Raw genomic sequence first — 18,937 nt, 5'->3', positions numbered from 1 at the left:
TTGTTTTGTAATAATAGTACAACATAAACATTAGAGACCTTAGTTGTCTCTGTACAATACTTTAAAACAGTTGTCATGTTGCACACATGCTTAAATTAGCTCTTATTTGCGCCGCCCTCGTTGAAAACAATGTATTTCCAACTCCAGCTTGTCTCAGTTCAGGATGCATGAACAGCGCTCGAGTGCTCCGTTTCTGCCCCCTCAATGTCGTAACTCTTCTATTAGATGGCTCTGGTGCGTGCGTGCGTGCGTGCGTGCGTGCGTGCGTGCGTGCGTGCGTGCGTGCGTGCGTGCGTGCGTGCGTGCGTGCGTGCGTGCGTGCGTGCGTGCGTGCGTGCGTGCGTGCGTGCGCAGTGTTTTGCCGTGGTTTCCATTCTGTATATAAATGTGTCTTATTGACAAATGCTTCCAAAAACAGTGGAAATAGCAGATCTACAAGCTCACAACGCGTCGCAATGTGAACATGTGCAAAATCATTTATCATTTATATCAAGCATTTATCCGAGAGAACGACTGGTGTGTAATATACTGTTAGTATTAGTTAGTTAGTTAGTTAGTTAGTTAGTTAGTTAGTATTAGTAACATACTGTTCATTTCAGTGCCCATTTACTTGACTGATTACCTCAAAAAGGTGAGCAACTCCCACAGCCATAATACTAGAGGGAGTGTAAACAACATGCACCCATTTTCAGAACAAATATTATGGGTAAATTCACATTTCACAGCACTGCCCCGCCCCCTTCCCTCAAAACCAGCAGATCACTGGCTTCCTTTAACAGTTTGACGGCAGCTAATTGTTTACTCCAGTGTTCCCCCGCTGCATAATACGACTTTCCCGCTATTTGTTTAATGCGTTTAATTCGCTGTATTTTAATAATTAAAAAGAAACTCCGGCTTAGCGCGGACCTGGAGATGAGACCTTCATGTTATGATGTCGAAACCGGAAATCGACCCATGTGCTGGGCTGCTAGGGCTTCTGGGAAATTGAGTCCAATGCAAGTGAACGGAAGACACGGCCTCATGGAGGAGGGTCTTATGCACCCGTTTTGTGGCGTACCAAGATGGCGGGTGGTGCGATCGTAAATGACACACGGAGGAACCTATTTTCGCCGGACTTTCGCCGATCAAAAGCCCAAATACTTCAGCGTATGCTCTAAAGGTAATAACACAATCTCGGCAGCGTGGAATATTTGATTAAAATGCGGGTAACGCGTAGTATGCCCTCAAAGTGGTCTGAAAACTCACCTGTCACTGTCATCAGGTCAAAGGTCAGTCACCTGTGACTGTCATCAGGTCAAAGGGAGAGAAGGTGATTGGCTGCCCCACCTCTCTTTGCCCCCCCCCCCCCCCCCCAATGAATGCATGGGACCCGAATGGAAACAACACCACAAGGTCTTTCTTCGGTGCTGTCCTTTTGGACCAATGCGGGGCTTGACTGTACCCTGTACTGTTTGACTGTACCCTGTACTGTACCCTGTACTGTTTGACTGTACCCTGTACTGTACCCTGTACTGTTTGACTGTACCCTGTACTGTTTGACTGTACCCTGTACTGTTTGACTGTACCGTACCCTGTACTGTTTGACTGTACCCTGTACTGTTTGACTGTACCCTGTACTGTTTGACTGTACCGTACCCTGTACTGTTTGACTGTACCCTGTACTGTTTGACTGTACCCTGTACTGTTTGACTGTACCCTCTGTACTGTTTGACTGTACCCTGTACTGTTTGACTGTACCCTGTACTGTTTGACTGTACCCTGTACTGTTTGACTGTACCGTACCCTGTACTGTTTGACTGTACCCTGTACTGTTTGACTGTACCCTGTACTGTTTGACTGTACCGTACCCTGTACTGTTTGACTGTACCCTGTACTGTTTGACTGTACCCTCTGTACTGTTTGACTGTACCCTGTACTGTTTGACTGTACCCTGTACTGTTTGACTGTACCCTGTACTGTTTGCATCTTATTATTGTCTAATAAAATTATCAATCAATCAAAAATTATCAATTTGTGTGACTCATTCACAGGCAGTTTACTGGACTTTCTGAAGAGTGATGAAGGAAACCGCATCCAGCTGCCCAAACTGATCGACTTCTCTGCCCAGGTGAGCTTCCTCACCCTGCTCCCACTAGGCCAGGAGTGAGCTTCCTCACCCTGCTCCCTCTAGGCCAGGAGTGAGCTTCCTCACCCTGCTCCCACTAGGCCAGGTGAGCTTCCTCACCCTGCTCCCTCTAGGCCAGGAGTGAGCTTCCTCACCCTGCTCCCACTAGGCCAGGTGAGCTTCCTCACCCTGCTCCCGCTAGGCCAGGTGAGCTTCCTCACCCTGCTCCCTCTAGGCCAGGAGTGAGCTAGGCCAGGTGAGCTTCCTCACCCTGCTCCCGCTAGGCCAGGTGAGCTTCCTCACCCTGCTCCCGCTAGGCCAGGTGAGCTTCCTCACCCTGCTCCCGCTAGGCCAGGTGAGCTTCCTCACCCTGCTCCCGCTAGGCCAGGTGAGCTTCCTCACCCTGCTCCCACTAGGCCAGGAGTGAGCTTCCTCACCCTGCTCCCTCTAGGCCAGGAGTGAGCTAGGCCAGGTGAGCTTCCTCACCCTGCTCCCTCTAGGCCAGGTGAGCTTCCTCACCCTGCTCCCACTAGGCCAGGAGTGAGCTTCCTCACCCTGCTCCCTCTAGGCCAGGAGTGAGCTAGGCCAGGTGAGCTTCCTCACCCTGCTCCCGCTAGGCCAGGAGTGAGCTAGGCCAGGTGAGCTTCCTCACCCTGCTCCCGCTAGGCCAGGTGAGCTTCCTCACCCTGCTCCCGCTAGGCCAGGTGAGCTTCCTCACCCTGCTCCCACTAGGCCAGGAGTGAGCTTCCTCACCCTGCTCCCTCTAGGCCAGGAGTGAGCTTCCTCACCCTGCTCCCTCTAGGCCAGGTGAGCTTCCTCACCCTGCTCCCACTAGGCCAGGAGTGAGCTTCCTCACCCTGCTCCCTCTAGGCCAGGAGTGAGCTAGGCCAGGTGAGCTTCCTCACCCTGCTCCCGCTAGGCCAGGAGTGAGCTAGGCCAGGTGAGCTTCCTCACCCTGCTCCCGCTAGGCCAGGAGTGAGCTAGGCCAGGTGAGCTTCCTCACCCTGCTCCCGCTAGGCCAGGTGAGCTTCCTCACCCTGCTCCCTCTAGGCCAGGTGAGCTTCCTCACCCTGCTCCCGCTAGGCCAGGTGAGCTTCCTCACCCTGCTCCCGCTAGGCCAGGTGAGCTTCCTCACCCTGCTCCCGCTAGGCCAGGTGAGCTTCCTCACCCTGCTCCCGCTAGGCCAGGTGAGCTTCCTCACCCTGCTCCCTCTAGGCCAGGTGAGCTTCCTCACCCTGCTCCCACTAGGCCAGGAGTGAGCTTCCTCACCCTGCTCCCTCTAGGCCAGGAGTGAGCTTCCTCACCCTGCTCCCTCTAGGCCAGGTGAGCTTCCTCACCCTGCTCCCACTAGGCCAGGAGTGAGCTTCCTCACCCTGCTCCCTCTAGGCCAGGAGTGAGCTAGGCCAGGTGAGCTTCCTCACCCTGCTCCCGCTAGGCCAGGAGTGAGCTAGGCCAGGTGAGCTTCCTCACCCTGCTCCCGCTAGGCCAGGTGAGCTTCCTCACCCTGCTCCCGCTAGGCCAGGTGAGCTTCCTCACCCTGCTCCCACTAGGCCAGGTGAGCTTCCTCACCCTGCTCCCTCTAGGCCAGGTGAGCTAGGCCAGGTGAGCTTCCTCACCTTGCTCCCGCTAGGCCAGGTGAGCTAGGCCAGGTGAGCTTCCTCACCCTGCTCCCTCTAGGCCAGGTGAGCTTCCTCACCCTGCTCCCGCTAGGCCAGGAGTGAGCCTGGCCAGGTGAGCTTCCTCACCCTGCTCCCTCTAGGCCAGGAGTGAGCTAGGCCAGGTGAGCTTCCTCACCCTGCTCCCACTAGGCCAGGTGAGCTTCCTCACCCTGCAACACTCTTGAAAACAAAGTATTGCATTATGGGTTTGAGCTGACAGGACCTTTTTTATGCCAGTCAATCAATCAAGTCAACTCAATTCAAGTGGCAGATGCCAAAAAGTGTTTTTATATTTAAATTAAATATTCTTTAGGGCCATGTCATGTGATCTACACACTGCTTCCCAAACTCTTTCACTTCAAGGACCCCCAAAATGATACTCATTAGCCTGCGGACCCCCATTTGAAAAGACATGCCAGGGACCCCCATGAGAGAAGATATGTCAGGGACCCCCATTTGAAAAGACATGCCAGGGACCCCCATGAGAGAAGATATGTCAGGGACCCCCATTTGAAAAGATATGCCAGGGACCCCCATGAGAGAAGATATGTCAGGGACCCCCATTTGAAGAGATATGCCAGGGACCCCCATGAGAGAAGATATGTCAGGGACCCCCATTTGAAGAGATATGCCAGGGACCCCTATTTGAAGAGATATGCCAGGGACCCCTATTTGAAGAGATATGCCAGGGACCCCCATTTGAAGAGATATGCCAGGGACCCCCATTTGAAGAGATATGCCAGGGACCCCTATTTGAAGAGATATGCCAGGGACCCCCATTTGAAGAGATATGTCAGGGACCCCCATTTGAAGAGATATGCCAGGGACCCCCATTTGAAGAGATATGCCAGGGACCCCCATTTGAAGAGATATGCCAGGGACCCCTATTTGAAGAGATATGCCAGGGACCCCCATTTGAAGAGATATGTCAGGGACCCCCATTTGAAGAGATATGCCAGGGACCCCCATTTGAAGAGATATGCCAGGGACCCCCATTTGAAGAGATATGCCAAGGACCCCCATTTGAAGAGATATGCCAGGGACCCCCATTTGAAAAGATATGCCAGGGACCCCCATGAGAGAAGATGTTTACGGCTCTAGCAGTGATTCTCAACCCGTTTAATTTCAAGGACCCCCAGTTCGACCTGCATTAGTCTACGGACCCCCGTTTAATGGCATTTCTATCTCTGGGACCCCCAATTTATATTGTAAAATCAATGTCAATGTCTGAGAGTTGTACCAAATGGACCAAATTAACCAAATGAACCAAATGGACCCTAATGGGTCCATTTGGTTCCATTTGTACACTCTGACAGTCACAGATCCATAAGAGTCCATTTGGTTTCAAACTATCATTTAGCTGGGGACCCCCTGGAACTCCCTCAAGGACCCCTGGGGACCCCCTGGAACTCCCTCAAGGACCCCTGGGGGTCCCCAGTTTGACCACTGCTGTAACATTAGCCGCTCATTCACTCCAAACAATGGCAGGTGGCTTCATAGATGTCCAGTTTCTGTTGGGTCTCTGTGTGTATCTTCTCTCTGGTCTCATGTGGTTGCTGGTGTGTGTAGTGTTTCTGTTGGGTGTGTAGCGTCTCTGGGGTCCCTGCTGGAACAGCATATTTTCAGATGGGGGTCGACGGCCAATTACATATATTTTTGAGGGTCCTTGACATGACAATGTTTTGAGAACCACTGACATATGTAGAAACATTGGGTTTTTTTCAGAAAACTAAATGGGTTGATAAAGCAATGCTGCTCATTACATTTTGGGAAGTGACTTCAGTGGAGACCAACTGAACAAAGGCTATATGGAAACAAGCTGTAATTTGAGTTTTAGGTGAAGAATAAAGATCAACAAAGGAGCGTTTTTAAAAGCCACACAGAGACAAGGGAAGAGGAAGAGTTAAAACATGTGGCTCAGCCTGTTCTGATTAAAATCTAGACGGACAGAATGTATGTTCAATTATTCAGATGGTCAGATAGGCACGGACAGATTGGACTTGATAATCCTGTGTGCGTGCGTGCGTGCGTGCGTGCGTGCGTGCGTGCGTGCGTGCGCGCGTGCGTGCGTGCGTGCGTGTGTGTGCGCGCACGTGTGTGTGCGCGTGCGTGTGCGTGCGTACGTGCGTGTGAGAAAGAGAGAGTGAGAGACAACTAGAAATAGTGCTCCTCAGAGCACAGGCCAGCTAGGTTATCGTGGCCTCCGGGTGGCGCTATAACAGGCCAATGTAAAAAGACTGGGATTCATTCCTCGTCCTAGTAATAATGTGCGTGCCAAATGTTCCTCAAATTGCACTCTGCGTTCATAACTAGGCATTTTGTTCAAAATGGGCCAATCCTGCAAACTTTGGAAGCCAATGTTATGAAATATGGGACAGACCATGACTATTAGAAGTTCAAGTAGGCTAATGTTTGAACATGACTTATTATTCAGAGTGGTTTGAGTAACCACTGCTCGCTCTTAAGGAACATATTGGTTCTGGGAGGGAACCCGTTTTGGTGTTTTATCCTGTTAAGCCCAAGGGGGGTCCAGGGGGTCCAGGGGGGTCCAGGGGGGTCCAGGGTGGTCCAGGGGGGTCCAGGGTGGTCCAGGGGGATCCAGGGGGGTCCAGGGGGTCCAGGGGGGTCCAGGGGGGTCCAGGGGGAAAATCCGCAGAATCAACATTGAAATTGCAGAAAAAACGCAGAAAAAACGAGAATTAAAAAAAGATCTATGGCAGTCCCTCAGTCAAACGTGACCACTCTTTTCTCCTATAGACTGTTGAGGGTAATTCTATTGATGACTCTTTTCTCCTATAGACTGTTGAGTGTAATTCTATTGATGACTCTTTTCTCCTATAGACTGTTGAGGGTAATTCTATTGATGACTCTTTTCTCCTATAGACTGCTGAGGGTAATTCTATTGATGAATCTTTTCTCCTAGACTGCTGAGGGTAATTCTATTGATGAATCTTTTCTCCTAGACTGCTGAGGGTAATTCTATTGAGGGTAATTCTATTGATGAATCTTTTCTCCTAGACTGCTGAGGGTAATTCTATTGAGGGTAATTCTATGGATGGCTCTTTTCTCCTATAGACTGCTGAGGGCATGGCCTACATTGAGCAGAGGAACTACATCCACAGAGACCTGAGAGCTGCCAACATTCTGGTCAACAACGCCTTGGTCTGCAAAATAGCTGACTTTGGCCTCGCTAGAATCATCGAGGACAACGAATACACTGCCAGGGAAGGTGAGACTGTAACACTGTTCATAAGTTCATATACTGTACATATACTAGTGGAGATTAATTTATTTATAAGGTTGGGATGCTAGTAGAGTGATTGATGTCTACTCTGTCTACATGCTTGTTTGCATTGTAAATGCACTCCTTGTGTTTGGCATTACGATAACGGACAGCAACTGTAGGTTAACAATTATTATACACAATTCAGTGCAAGAATGATGCAACTGCTCCGCCCAATCACATCGAGTCTACTGAATAAGCCTATCTCACAGAATTTCCCCGCCCCCCTAAATACGCCCCCTTTCGGGGTTAGTGGTGATAGCGTGACGTCACTCCATAGACGCTACATGTTAACAGAGATAATTTAAGAAGTCTACAACTTTTGTTTTCTCAAGGTAAGGTTTGTTCTATCTGTTCGAGCTGATTTACCATCTCGTTTGCTTCATAATAATATTGGTCTGTCACATTTTTACATTAGAAAATGTACTTAGATTCTCCAGAGAAAAAAACGTGTAAATGCTCATGTTAAAGACACCACTATTTACCGGAAGTGGGCGTGGAAAGCGGGCTGTGAGATAGGCCTATTAGAGGTGTGAAACCTGAGTCTGAGTGAGTGAGTGAGTGAGTGAGTGAGTGAGTGAGTGAGTGAGTGAGTGAGGTCAGTCGTACAAATTGAATCTGGCCACAATGGAAACAAGTACCCAAGACATGTTGTTATATTTGTTTAACAACTTTGTGTTATCCTTTTAGCCTTAACCCATTTTGGGCGGGAACTCCTTTTGGTGGTTACATACATTAGGTTATAATTTAGCTATTGAAAAATAGCAGATCTACAAGCTCATAGCGCGGCACCGAGTGCCGCGCTATGAACTTGTAGATCTGCTATTTTTGAAAAATCGTTAAAGTGTGCCTCAAATCTTTCAGAAAATTGTCATGATTTAGAAAGAAAAAATAAATAAAATGTCGACGTCAGGCCTGAAGGGGTTAATGTGGTACTGTACAACGTGCCGTTTACATTCATAACTAATAATAATGTATTCTATTGAATCAATCAAAAAGCCTGTATGTAATGCAGTATTATCACATTGTTATTGACGTTAAAGGAGCATTCAGTGATTTGGGGGATTTGGAAAACCACCCAGTCCGCCCCGGTAACAAAATGTGCACATGCACGCTCTACAGTGGGGGGAAGTGCAACAGGCCAACAGCATGTGCACCAAGGCCCGCCCCCACTCGATCATGATTGGAGGAAGGCCCCTCTCATCCTGATTGGATGAAGGCTTTGCCACCCGCCACCAAAACTGAAACTAGGGTTTTTTGACCCCAGGGGCTCGCTGGGGACAGGGAGGAACTCCTTATATGGTCAGCACACTCTATAGTAGGGAGGATTATCCAGAAAAAAATAAAAAATAAGTGATATTTGAATTAAGTCAAATCACTGAATATACCTTTAACTAATTGTCGTCACCTGTAGGAGCCAAGTTCCCCATCAAGTGGACAGCCCCCGAGGCCATCAACTACGGCTCCTTCAGCATCAAATCTGACGTGTGGTCCTTTGGCATCCTGCTGACGGAGATCATCAGCTATGGACGCACGCCATACCCAGGTCAGTGTCACCATCCGTGACATCCGTTTTCATGTTTTCTAGTAATGGTTGGTTTTCTTGGTTTCCTAGTTCCAGTTTGAGTTTTGAGTGCTTTTATTGTGTAGTATCGTTCCTAGTGTTTCCTGTGTGCCTTGTTACTGTTGGCCTGCCTTGTCTAACCTGTACTGTGATTAGCCTAGTGTTTCCACCTTGTCCTGTTCGTTCCCCAGCCTATCCCAGTGTTGATTTTCAGTTGAGTTCACCTGTGTCCTTGTGTATTTATACCGCCCCTGATCCCAGTGTTTCCTGGGAGGCATACTATGGTCCGACGGAGCATTGGTTCGAGGTGCGTTGGGGGTCGGGAGAGGGTTGGGGTTAGGTTTAGGTGTGCTGCCCCGCCCGCCCCGCCCCGCCCCGTGGGAGGTTAGGTTTCTGGTTTAAGCTAGGGTTTAAGTTAGGGTGAGGGTTTGAGGTAGGTTGTCGTTCGGACCAATGCTCCGTCGGACCAAACGCATGAACCCGTGTTTCCTTGCTAGTTCATTGTCGTTACGTGTCTCTTGTCTTGACACCTAGTGTGTTTCCAGTCTTCTACTTTTTGAGTTATTAAACATTTTGAACCGACCTGCTCTGCCTCAGGGCCTCGATCTGCCTCCTCCTGTATTTGGGTCCTACAAGCTCTCCTGACTTGAACCGTGACAGTCAGGAAGTTCAATATATCACATAGCACAGCACAAGTTGAAAAGTCATTGCTCCCTATCTTGGGCCAAAACTTTTTAGGTGTGTTTTACAACTTGGAAAACCAACAAAAGACTTATTATGCTCACAGCTGTGAACTCACACAATGACAGTACTTTAGAAAATCAATGATATCGTGATATTGTGGGGTTTGTACTGTATGTGTGTTATGTTTTATGATTTAATTTAAATCTCAACGTCTTGCTTTTGATTCAAAATGTAGTCCTCTGTTAGAGCAGACATTCCCCCAGAATCACTTTAAATGGTTTGCCAACCAAAAGTAATGTCAATCTCTGGGTCACAAAACCCAAGAGTTATATTAACACACAATGTGTAAGTAACGAACATCCACGTACTCCGTAAAGGGCCTTTCAAACGCGAAGCGTTTAAAGTACTAAAGTACTGTCATCGTGTGAGTTCACAGCTGTGAGCGTTTAAAGTACTAAAGTACTGTCATCGTGTGAGTTCACAGCTGTGAGCGTTTAAAGTACTAAAGTACTGTCATCGTGTGAGTTCACAGCTGTGAGCATAATAAGTCTTTGGTTGATTTTCCAAGCTTATAGTTGATTTTCAATGAGACCTGCGATTTTGCGCAGGCGTATTTATACGTGAGCGCGGTCCCGTGAATTTGTTGCGCGCGTGCTCGTTTCGTGCACACGCCCGCTACTCACCAGACCTGGATTCTGTTTAGCTTTTTGAGTGGTGTAAACCACTCCTACAACTGGCTTTTGTGTGCAGAAAAAAATGAGCATGGTTGCTATGTTCAAAATAATTTCTGACGTAATTAAATCACACCCGGGTGAACTGGATGACCGTAGCAACCATGGTCATTTTTTCTGCACAAAAACAGCCAGTTGTGAAATCACATCCGGGTGTGAGGCTAAATAATACCTTACCTTATATAATACCTTAGACATTACGTCAGACCACAGCTGATCATGCTATATAAAACCTTACACCACTCAGTTCACACGGGTGTGATTTTTTTTTTACGCTTGCATTGTTGCGCCCCTCTTCAACAGACCTGGAGGAGACCTGTCGTTGATCCAGGCCCTTAAAAGGGATTGTGACATAAAAAAAAAATCTTAATTTATTTAGGTTTTCTGAGCTCAATTGCACCCAAAAAACTGAACTTTTTACATTCAGTAGATTTCCTGTGGTGTGGGGTTTTCTGGCTCAAACAGGTGCTCTGAGTTTCCTGCCGTTTGTGATGTAAGAAAATCCCATATATGTCAATGGGATTCGCCAGCAGATGTCACTGTTTTCACTGTTTTGCCTGTTTTCATTGCAGCTCAGAAAGACTTCCAACCCCCAGAGAAAACTGCAGACCACAGAAAATCCACTGAATGTTCAAAGTTCATGTTTTTATTAATGACATGAAACCCTTAACCGTTTCCGTCCGTAGGACATACAGGTACATCCGCCGTCCTCAGACGTCCTCAGACGTCCTCAGACGTCCTCAGACGTCCTAGCGCATCCTCAATGATACAGGGCTAGATAAGAATATTCTGAATTTTTTCCTTTTTTTTATTTGTCAGTTCGCCTTTCGGCTACTGTATGCTACGCTCTGCACTCACATTAGCTTACCGTTGACTTAGCTGTTAGCGCAGCGGAAAGAATGACTCGTCTCTCCTAATCCAGGGCGCTCTCCGTGGTGTTGAACGGATCGATATACTGGCGCTTCATTTCTGCTCCTCATCCGTCTCTCCCGCAAAATATGAACGCTTTTTGGATCATATATCGTATACATTTAAACGATCGCAATGTAAGCTAGCAATGTAAAGTAAACTTTTTTTAGTGGATTGTTTCCGGGTCGTGGGTTTCCGAGTAAAAGCGGCCATGTCTTTCCGGCACCCCAGAGCTCCTATTTTGAAGGACTTCCGGCACTGATTGTGTTAATGCGTCCCTCTCTCTCCACGCAGGGATGACCAACCCGGAAGTGATGCAACCTTTAACCTTTAACCCTCTCTCTCCATGCAGGGATGACCAACCCGGAGGTGATGAAACCTTTAACCTTTAACCCTCTCTCTCCACGCAGGGATGACCAACCCGGAGGTGATCCGTGCGCTGGAGAAAGGCTACCGCATGCAGCGTCTGGACTGCTGTCCTCAGGAGCTCTACGACATCATGCTGGAATGCTGGAAGAACAAACCCGAGGACCGGCCCACGTTCGAGTACCTGCAGAGTGTCCTGGAAGACTTCTACACGGCCACAGAGAGCCAGTACCAGCAGCAGCCATAGTGACCGTTCTACCACAGAGAGCCAGTACCAGCAGCAGCCATAGTGACCCTTCTACCACAGAGAGCCAGTACCAGCAGCAGCCATAGTGACCGTTCTACCACAGAGAGCCAGTACCAGCAGCAGCCATAATGACCCTTCCACCACACAGAGCCAGTACCAGAGAGCCAGTACCAGCAGCAGCCATAGTGAACCCACACAGAGCCAGTACCAGCAGCAGCCATAGTGACCCTTCTACCACAGAGAGCCAGTACCAGCAGCAGCCATAGTGACCCTTCTACCACAGAGAGCCAGTACCAGCAGCAGCCATAGTGACCCTTCTACCACAGAGAGCCAGTACCAGCAGCAGCCATAGTGACCCTTCTACCACAGAGAGCCAGTACCAGAGAGCCAGTACCAGCAGCAGCCATAGTGAACCCACACAGAGCCAGTACCAGCAGCAGCCATAGTGACCCTTCTACCACACAGAGCCAGTACCAGCAGCAGCCATAGTGAACCCACACAGAGCCAGTACCAGCAGCAGCCATAGTGACCTTCTACCACACAGAGCCAGTACCAACAGCAGCCATAGTGACCCTTCCACCACACAGAGCCAGTACCAGCAGCAGCCATAGTGACCCTTCTACCACACAGAGCCAGTACCAGCAGCAGCCATAGTGACCCTTCTACCACACAGAGCCAGTACCAGCAGCAGCCATAGTGACCCTTCTACCACACAGAGCCAGTACCAGTTCACAACGCCTCACCATGGGGCTTGTAGTTCACCACACCTCACCATGGGGCTTGTAGTTCACCACACCTCACCATGGGGCTTGTAGTTCACCACGCCTCACCATGGGGCTTGTAGTTCACCACACCTCACCATGGGGCTTGTAGTTCACCACACCTCACCATGGGGCTTGTAGTTCACACCGCCTCACCATGGGGCTTGTAGTTCACCACACCTCACCATGGGGCTTGTAGTTCACCACACCTCACCATGGGGCTTGTAGTTCACCACGCCTCACCATGGGGCTTGTAGTTCACCACACCTCACCATGGGGCTTGTAGTTCACCACACCTCACCATGGGGCTTGTAGTTCACCACACCTCACCATGGGGCTTGTAGTTCACCACACCTCACCATGGGGCTTGTAGTTCACCACACCTCACCATGGGGCTTGTAGTTCACACCGCCTCACCATGGGGCTTGTAGTTCACCACACCTCACCATGGGGCTTGTAGTTCACCACACCTCACCATGGGGCTTGTAGTTCACACCGCCTCACCATGGGGCTTGTAGTTCACCACACCTCACCATGGGGCTTGTAGTTCACCACACCTCACCATGGGGCTTGTAGTTCACCACACCTCACCATGGGGCTTGTAGTTCACCACACCTCACCATGGGGCTTGTAGTTCACCACACCTCACCATGGGGCTTGTAGTTCACCACGCCTCACCATGGGGCTTGTAGTTCACCACACCTCACCATGGGGCTTGTAGTTCACCACACCTCACCATGGGGCTTGTAGTTCACCACACCTCACCATGGGGCTTGTAGTTCACCACGCCTCACCATGGGACTTGTAGTTCACCACGCCTCACCATGGGGCTTGTAGTTCACCACACCTCACCATGGGGCTTGTAGTTCACCACACCTCACCATGGGGCTTGTAGTTCACAATACCTCACCATGGGGCTTGTAGTTCACCACACCTCACCATGGGGCTTGTAGTTCACCACACCTCACCATGGGGCTTGTAGTTCACAACGCCTATAGCTATTTACACAATTTTAAAATGATTCACTATATGGTCTATAATTGCCAGGCCTGGGATTTCATGGTTTTAGGGGCAAGGCCACATGGCCTTTGTTTAAAAAGCAGGTGGCTTAATTATTGCACACATCCAGTTCCTTATTGCTGGTTCTGCAGGACAAAAGGTACAGATACAAACAAACAGAGAAGGAGAAGTCAGCACACAGGCTCTGCTCCAACAGTGTTTATTTTATTATAACACCATTTAAATAATCAGGACACGACGTTTGGGCCATGAACGGCCTTCATCAGGTGGACCCCTTTTGGTGTTTTAAACATTATGTTATGCTTTAGCTATTGAAAAATAGCAGATCTACAAGCTCATACGCGCTTGTAGGTCTGCTATTTTTGAAAAATCGTGAAAATGGGGCGCAAATTTCTTTCAGAATATATTCTATGAACATTTTTAACTCAAATCTTTGCTTCTGGGGGGGGGTCCCTAGAACAACATGTTTTCAGATGGGGGTCGGCGGCCAAATACACATATTTTTGGGGGTCCTTGACATAGAACGACATAGAAACATGTTTTTTCGAGAAAACTGTCAGGATTTAGAAGGAATTTGTAGAATCGTCCTCAGGTCAAAATGGGTTAAAGCAAAGCTGCCTTTGGCTAGATTCCCGCTTTTCAGCATGAAATGCTTATTTCTTTTTTTTATCATTTTACTGTTTCAGGTTTCACTATGGAGTATATTTATTTTCACTTTATGGTACGTTGTTTTTACTGCATTTTGTGTCTATTTGTACAACCTCTGGATTGTCAGGCACTATTTAATAATATCTGGACAACATTCCCTCATTGTGCCTTTTGTTGTGCCTGTTCTATTTACGCCATTCTTGGACGGGAACCCCTTTTGGTGTTTTAACTAAGCATTATGTTATACTTTAGCTATTGAAAAATAGCACATCTACAAGCTCGTAGCGCGCGACCGAGTGGCGCGCTACGAGCTTGTAGGTCTGCTATTTTTGAAAAATCGTGAGAATGTGGCGCAAACCTTTGAATATATATATTCTTTCAGAGCGAACGTTTTTAACTCAAATCTTTGCTTCTGGGAGGTGTGGGGGGGGGGGGGGGGGGGGGGAGTCCCTGGAACAACGTATATTCAGATGGGGGTCGGCGGCCAATTACATATATATATTTGGGGGTCCTTAATTGACATGAATATGTTTGAGAACCACTGAAATAGAAACATGGGGTTTTCAGAAAACTGTCAGGATTTAGAAGGAATTTATAGAATCTGTTCTCAGGTCTAAGTGGGTTAAATAAGCTTTGAATATATTTAGGTGTTCTATTTAATATTCAATATAATATTTAATATTCAATATAATATTTAAAGGGGCATTCCACTCATTTTCAACATTTTACTATGTCATTAATATACCTTAGAGTTGTTGTGTGGAAATAATAAAAAGGTTCCCCCATTCTGTGTTTCCTAGAACTAGAGGTCTGAAAAAAATCATTAACATGGTGAAACACATCTTGATGATGTCATCAAGATGTGTTTCACAATGTTAAAGGGTAAGACCACTTTTGTTGAGGTTTGGGTTGTGTAGTTACCTTGCCATGATGTAACTCCAAATGTGGACAAGAAATAAAAAAGAATTGCTCCAGTGATTAGAAATTGATAATTCGAAATATGCTCCTCATTGACTTACATTGTACACTAAAACGGCTCTCAAAGTCACTCTTTTAGTACGTAAACAAACACAAACAAAGTTGATTCAGACAATATAGAGCATCACCAAAACTCATGTGGTTTTATTTTTTCATAATAACGTTAACTTCCTGTTGATTTGTCCATTTTATTAGGAAGAAAACCCGGACTGGATCCGTGGATCCGGATCCAGTTCTTCAAATAGTAAAATCAACAGGAGGTTAACATTTTTATGAAAAAATAAAACCACATGAGTTTTGGTGATGCTCTATATTGTCTGAATCAACTTTGTTTGTGTTTGTTTACGTACTAAAAGAGTGACTTTGAGAGCCGTTTTAGTGTACAATGTAAGTCAATGAGGAGCATATTTCGAATTATCAATTTCTAATCACTGGAGCAATTCTTTTTTATTTCTTGTCCACATTTGGAGTTACATCATGGCAAGGTAACTACACAACCCAAACCTCAACAAAAGTGGTCTTACCCTTTAATGGTTTTTTTCATAATTACAGTTCTAGGAAACACAGAATGGGGGGCTTTTTTATTATTTCCACACAACAGCTCTAAGGTATATTAATGATATAGTAAAATGTTGAAAATGAGTGGAATGCCCCTTTAATATTCAATATAAGAGGTCACAGGGATTTATTTGAGCTGTCTTTTCATGCAGTCTATCTTACCTTTTAAGTCTATGGATATTTAAATTAAGTATATGATGATTTTTGGCTTTCTTTAATATTTGTTTCTGTTTTTGAATTTAATTTATTTTTTCCCTTTGGGGTACCTCTCTTGGGGTACCTCCCTTGGGGTACCTCTCTTGGGGTACCTCTCTTGGGGTACCTCTCTTGGGGTACCTCTCTTGTTCTCTTTCATTTCCATGTCTCTCTCTTTTTTTTTTTTTTCTAAACTAAAATCTATAAAAACAAAGTTCAGATGATATTTTTGGTACCAACTCCAGACCTCTATTGTATTTAGCATAGGATGAATGATGAGGGTACTGTAGTACTGTACTGTAGTACTGTACTGTACTGTACTACTGTAGTACTGTCTATGGCATTGCAAATGATTGTACCGCACAGTTTGAATGTCAGAAGAACTGCTTATTTCACTATATTCTGGTTTGTATGTTTTGTATCAATAAAACAAACACATCTATCTAACTATAAATGTGCCATGTCTCTGTCTGTGTGTGTGTGTGTGTGTGTGTGTGTGTGTGTGTGTGTGTGTGTGTGTGTACGGTTGTAATGCACGTAACTCGAGAACTGCTCTAGGTGCTGCCACACTATCGAAAGAGCCGCGCACGTTCTCGGCTGCGCGCAGCTTAAATTCTGAGTTTTTAGACAGCTGGTGGATGGAAAAGAAGCTCCACCTCCGCGGACTTTTTGCGCGACGGCCAGATTCCCGGAAACGCTCTCCTCCGCGCAAAGGTGGAGCTTAATTTCCATCCACCAGCTGTCTAAAAACTCGGAATTTAAGCTGCGCACAGTTTAAGAAGTGCGCAGCTTAAGACCGGTTTGCGCTAAGGTGTGGAGACGGTGTCTCACCACCGACTTCAAATTCGACACACGTGTTCCACACCCCCACAGGGAGTCCAGTGCCCGGCCTCGAGTCGGTCGGACCACAAAAGGTGGTCAGGTTCTGCCAGTGGGCCTAATGAGGCCAAGTCCCCTCACCTGTGCAATGTCCAGCCTCTGCCTCAGCCAATTGATTGCCATGGCAACCCCACTGTCAGTTTGCCCTCTTCAGACACGACACAGGCAGACTGGCAGATACTGAGATCTCCATGTGGGACACAGACAGACGGTTTAAAACGGGTGCTATGACAATTTGACAACGGGTATTATTAGGTTCCCAAGTTGCAGAGTTCTCAAGTAGGCCGGTGGCCGACGGGCACGTACAGGTCTAGTCTATATGAATGCACCAAGTCTCTGTACGTCTGTCTGTACGTCTGTAATCCACGTCTCTGTACGTCTGTCTGTACGTCTGTAATCCACGTAACTCGAGAACCGTTCGCCCCACCGACTTCAAATTAGACACACGTTCCACACCCCCACAGGGGGAGTGTAGTGCCCGGTGTCGAGTCGGTCGGACCCACGGTTGTCCACACCCCCACAGGGAGTGTAGTGCCCGGTGTCGAGTCGGTCGGACCCACGGCTGTCCAGAACCCGGTGTGGAGCCGGTCGGACCCACGGCTGTCCAGAACCCGGTGTGGAGCCGGTCGGACCAGAACTAGTAGGCCATAAATGGCCTACTGGTGCACAAGCAGAGCGCGCAATTACTGTTGACCGCTACGAACATTCAAATCTCAGCCTCTCTGTAAAACATTGAACGTAAATGTAACTAAAACAACTTTAAACCTTTAAAGAAATGCGACATTATAGCCTATAGGTGAGTTATTATAGGTTATAGTTATTATATATATATAACATTATAGCCTATAGGTGAGTTATAGCCTATAGGTGAGTTATAGCCTATAGGTGAGGTGGCATTCTGGAACTGCAACTTCTACAAAACTCTTTAAAGGACCACTTTAGTTCTTTTCAACCAAGGTTCATGTTTTAGGTTATTAGAGAAAGTGAAAGATGAGTTTTTTTCATTTGCTGCTTTCTTTTGTTTTAGGGATTTTAGCCGTTTTTGACAGGGGGGCGGGGGCATTCGAGCATGGGGCAAAATGTGTATGTTTTTACAACATTTTATAGCGATTTATTTTTTTATTATTTACTATAGTCCTACTAGACCCCAAGAAATTACATCTGGCCACAAAAGATCACGAGATCTACTGAATGTGTCAAAGTGACATATTGAGCCTATGACACACAGTATATGGCATCCCCCCAGTAGGCTACCTTCACAATCAGTAGATCCTGTGATCTTCTGTGGCCAGATGTCATTTCCTGGGGTCTATTAGGACTATAGTAAATACATATTTAGTCCCATGTTGGAATGCCACCGCCCCCCCTGTCAAAAACTGCTAAAATCCCTAAATCAAAAGAAAGCAGCAAATGAAAAATCACACCCGTGTGAACTGAGTGGTGTAAGGTCTTATATAGCCTGTCTGACGTAATGAAATCATGTCTGATGTAATGAAATCACACCCGGGTGAACAGGGTGAACATAGCAACCATGCTCATTTTTTCTGCACATTGTGTCTGATGTAATGAAATCACACCCGGGTGAACAGGGTGAACATAGCAACCATGCTCATTTTTTCTGCACTAACAAAGCCAGTTGTAGGAGTGGTTTACACCACTCAAAAAAAAGTGTAACACTCATCTTTTACTTTCTCTAATAACAACCTAAACATGAACCTTGAGTGTGACGTAATGAAGATATTGTACAGTATCAATGTGACGTAATGAAGATATTGTACAGTATCAATGCCGGGATATAACTGGCTTTTGATGGTGACGTGAGTTGGCATTCGGGGCAACTTCTACAAAATCCAGTCACAAACTTGTGTTATTGTCCAATGGCATACATTTGTATAAGAAACTAAACTGTTTGTCTGCCCATTCATACGAAATACAGGTGTCAGAGCCCCATCTAGTGGAGAAATAGTGGATATCATTCCAGTATTGTCACTTTATGGATTTTATTTCTTATGAAGATTGTCTTCTAGTGACTGAAATGAAGACATTGGCAATAATGGAATAGTCACAGAATAGGCCTACACACAAATCACAAAATTGTGACACTCAAAATGTAATGTGCATGTGTAAAGATACACATTACAGGTCAGCTCCATATATGGAGATTGGAGATCTAAGGGTTTGAGGTCAGATGTAGAGTTGCTGGCCGGCTCCATATATGCAGATCTAGGTGATGATCCAGTCTTCTCCATATATGGCTATCCAGGGTTTGATGAGGTCAGTGTCGTGATCTTCATATATGAAGACAGCCATATATGGAGCGTCGACCATATATGGAGATGGCCATATATGGGA

The 18,937-nt window shown here is 46.8% G+C and overlaps 1 protein-coding gene across 1 annotated transcript in view; it reads left to right on the top strand.

The window, feature by feature from the left end:
• Positions 1-12,256, top strand: part of hck (HCK proto-oncogene, Src family tyrosine kinase) — a 55,953-nt gene extending 43,697 nt beyond the window's left edge. The window contains exons 8-11 of the mRNA XM_079531534.1: positions 2,031-2,107; positions 6,838-6,991; positions 8,460-8,591; positions 11,344-12,256. Of these exons, the coding sequence (XP_079387660.1) occupies positions 2,031-2,107; positions 6,838-6,991; positions 8,460-8,591; positions 11,344-11,546 (566 nt within the window). The 3' untranslated portion in view covers positions 11,547-12,256. The remainder of the gene's footprint in view (positions 1-2,030; positions 2,108-6,837; positions 6,992-8,459; positions 8,592-11,343) is intronic.
• Positions 12,257-18,937: the final 6,681 nt, after the last annotated feature.

The sequence above is a fragment of the Electrona antarctica genome (genome assembly GCF_951216825.1).
Source record: "Electrona antarctica genome assembly, contig: SUPER_2_unloc_1, whole genome shotgun sequence".
Lineage (NCBI taxonomy): Eukaryota > Metazoa > Chordata > Actinopteri > Myctophiformes > Myctophidae > Electrona > Electrona antarctica.
This window is presented reverse-complemented; position numbering and strand designations above follow the sequence as displayed.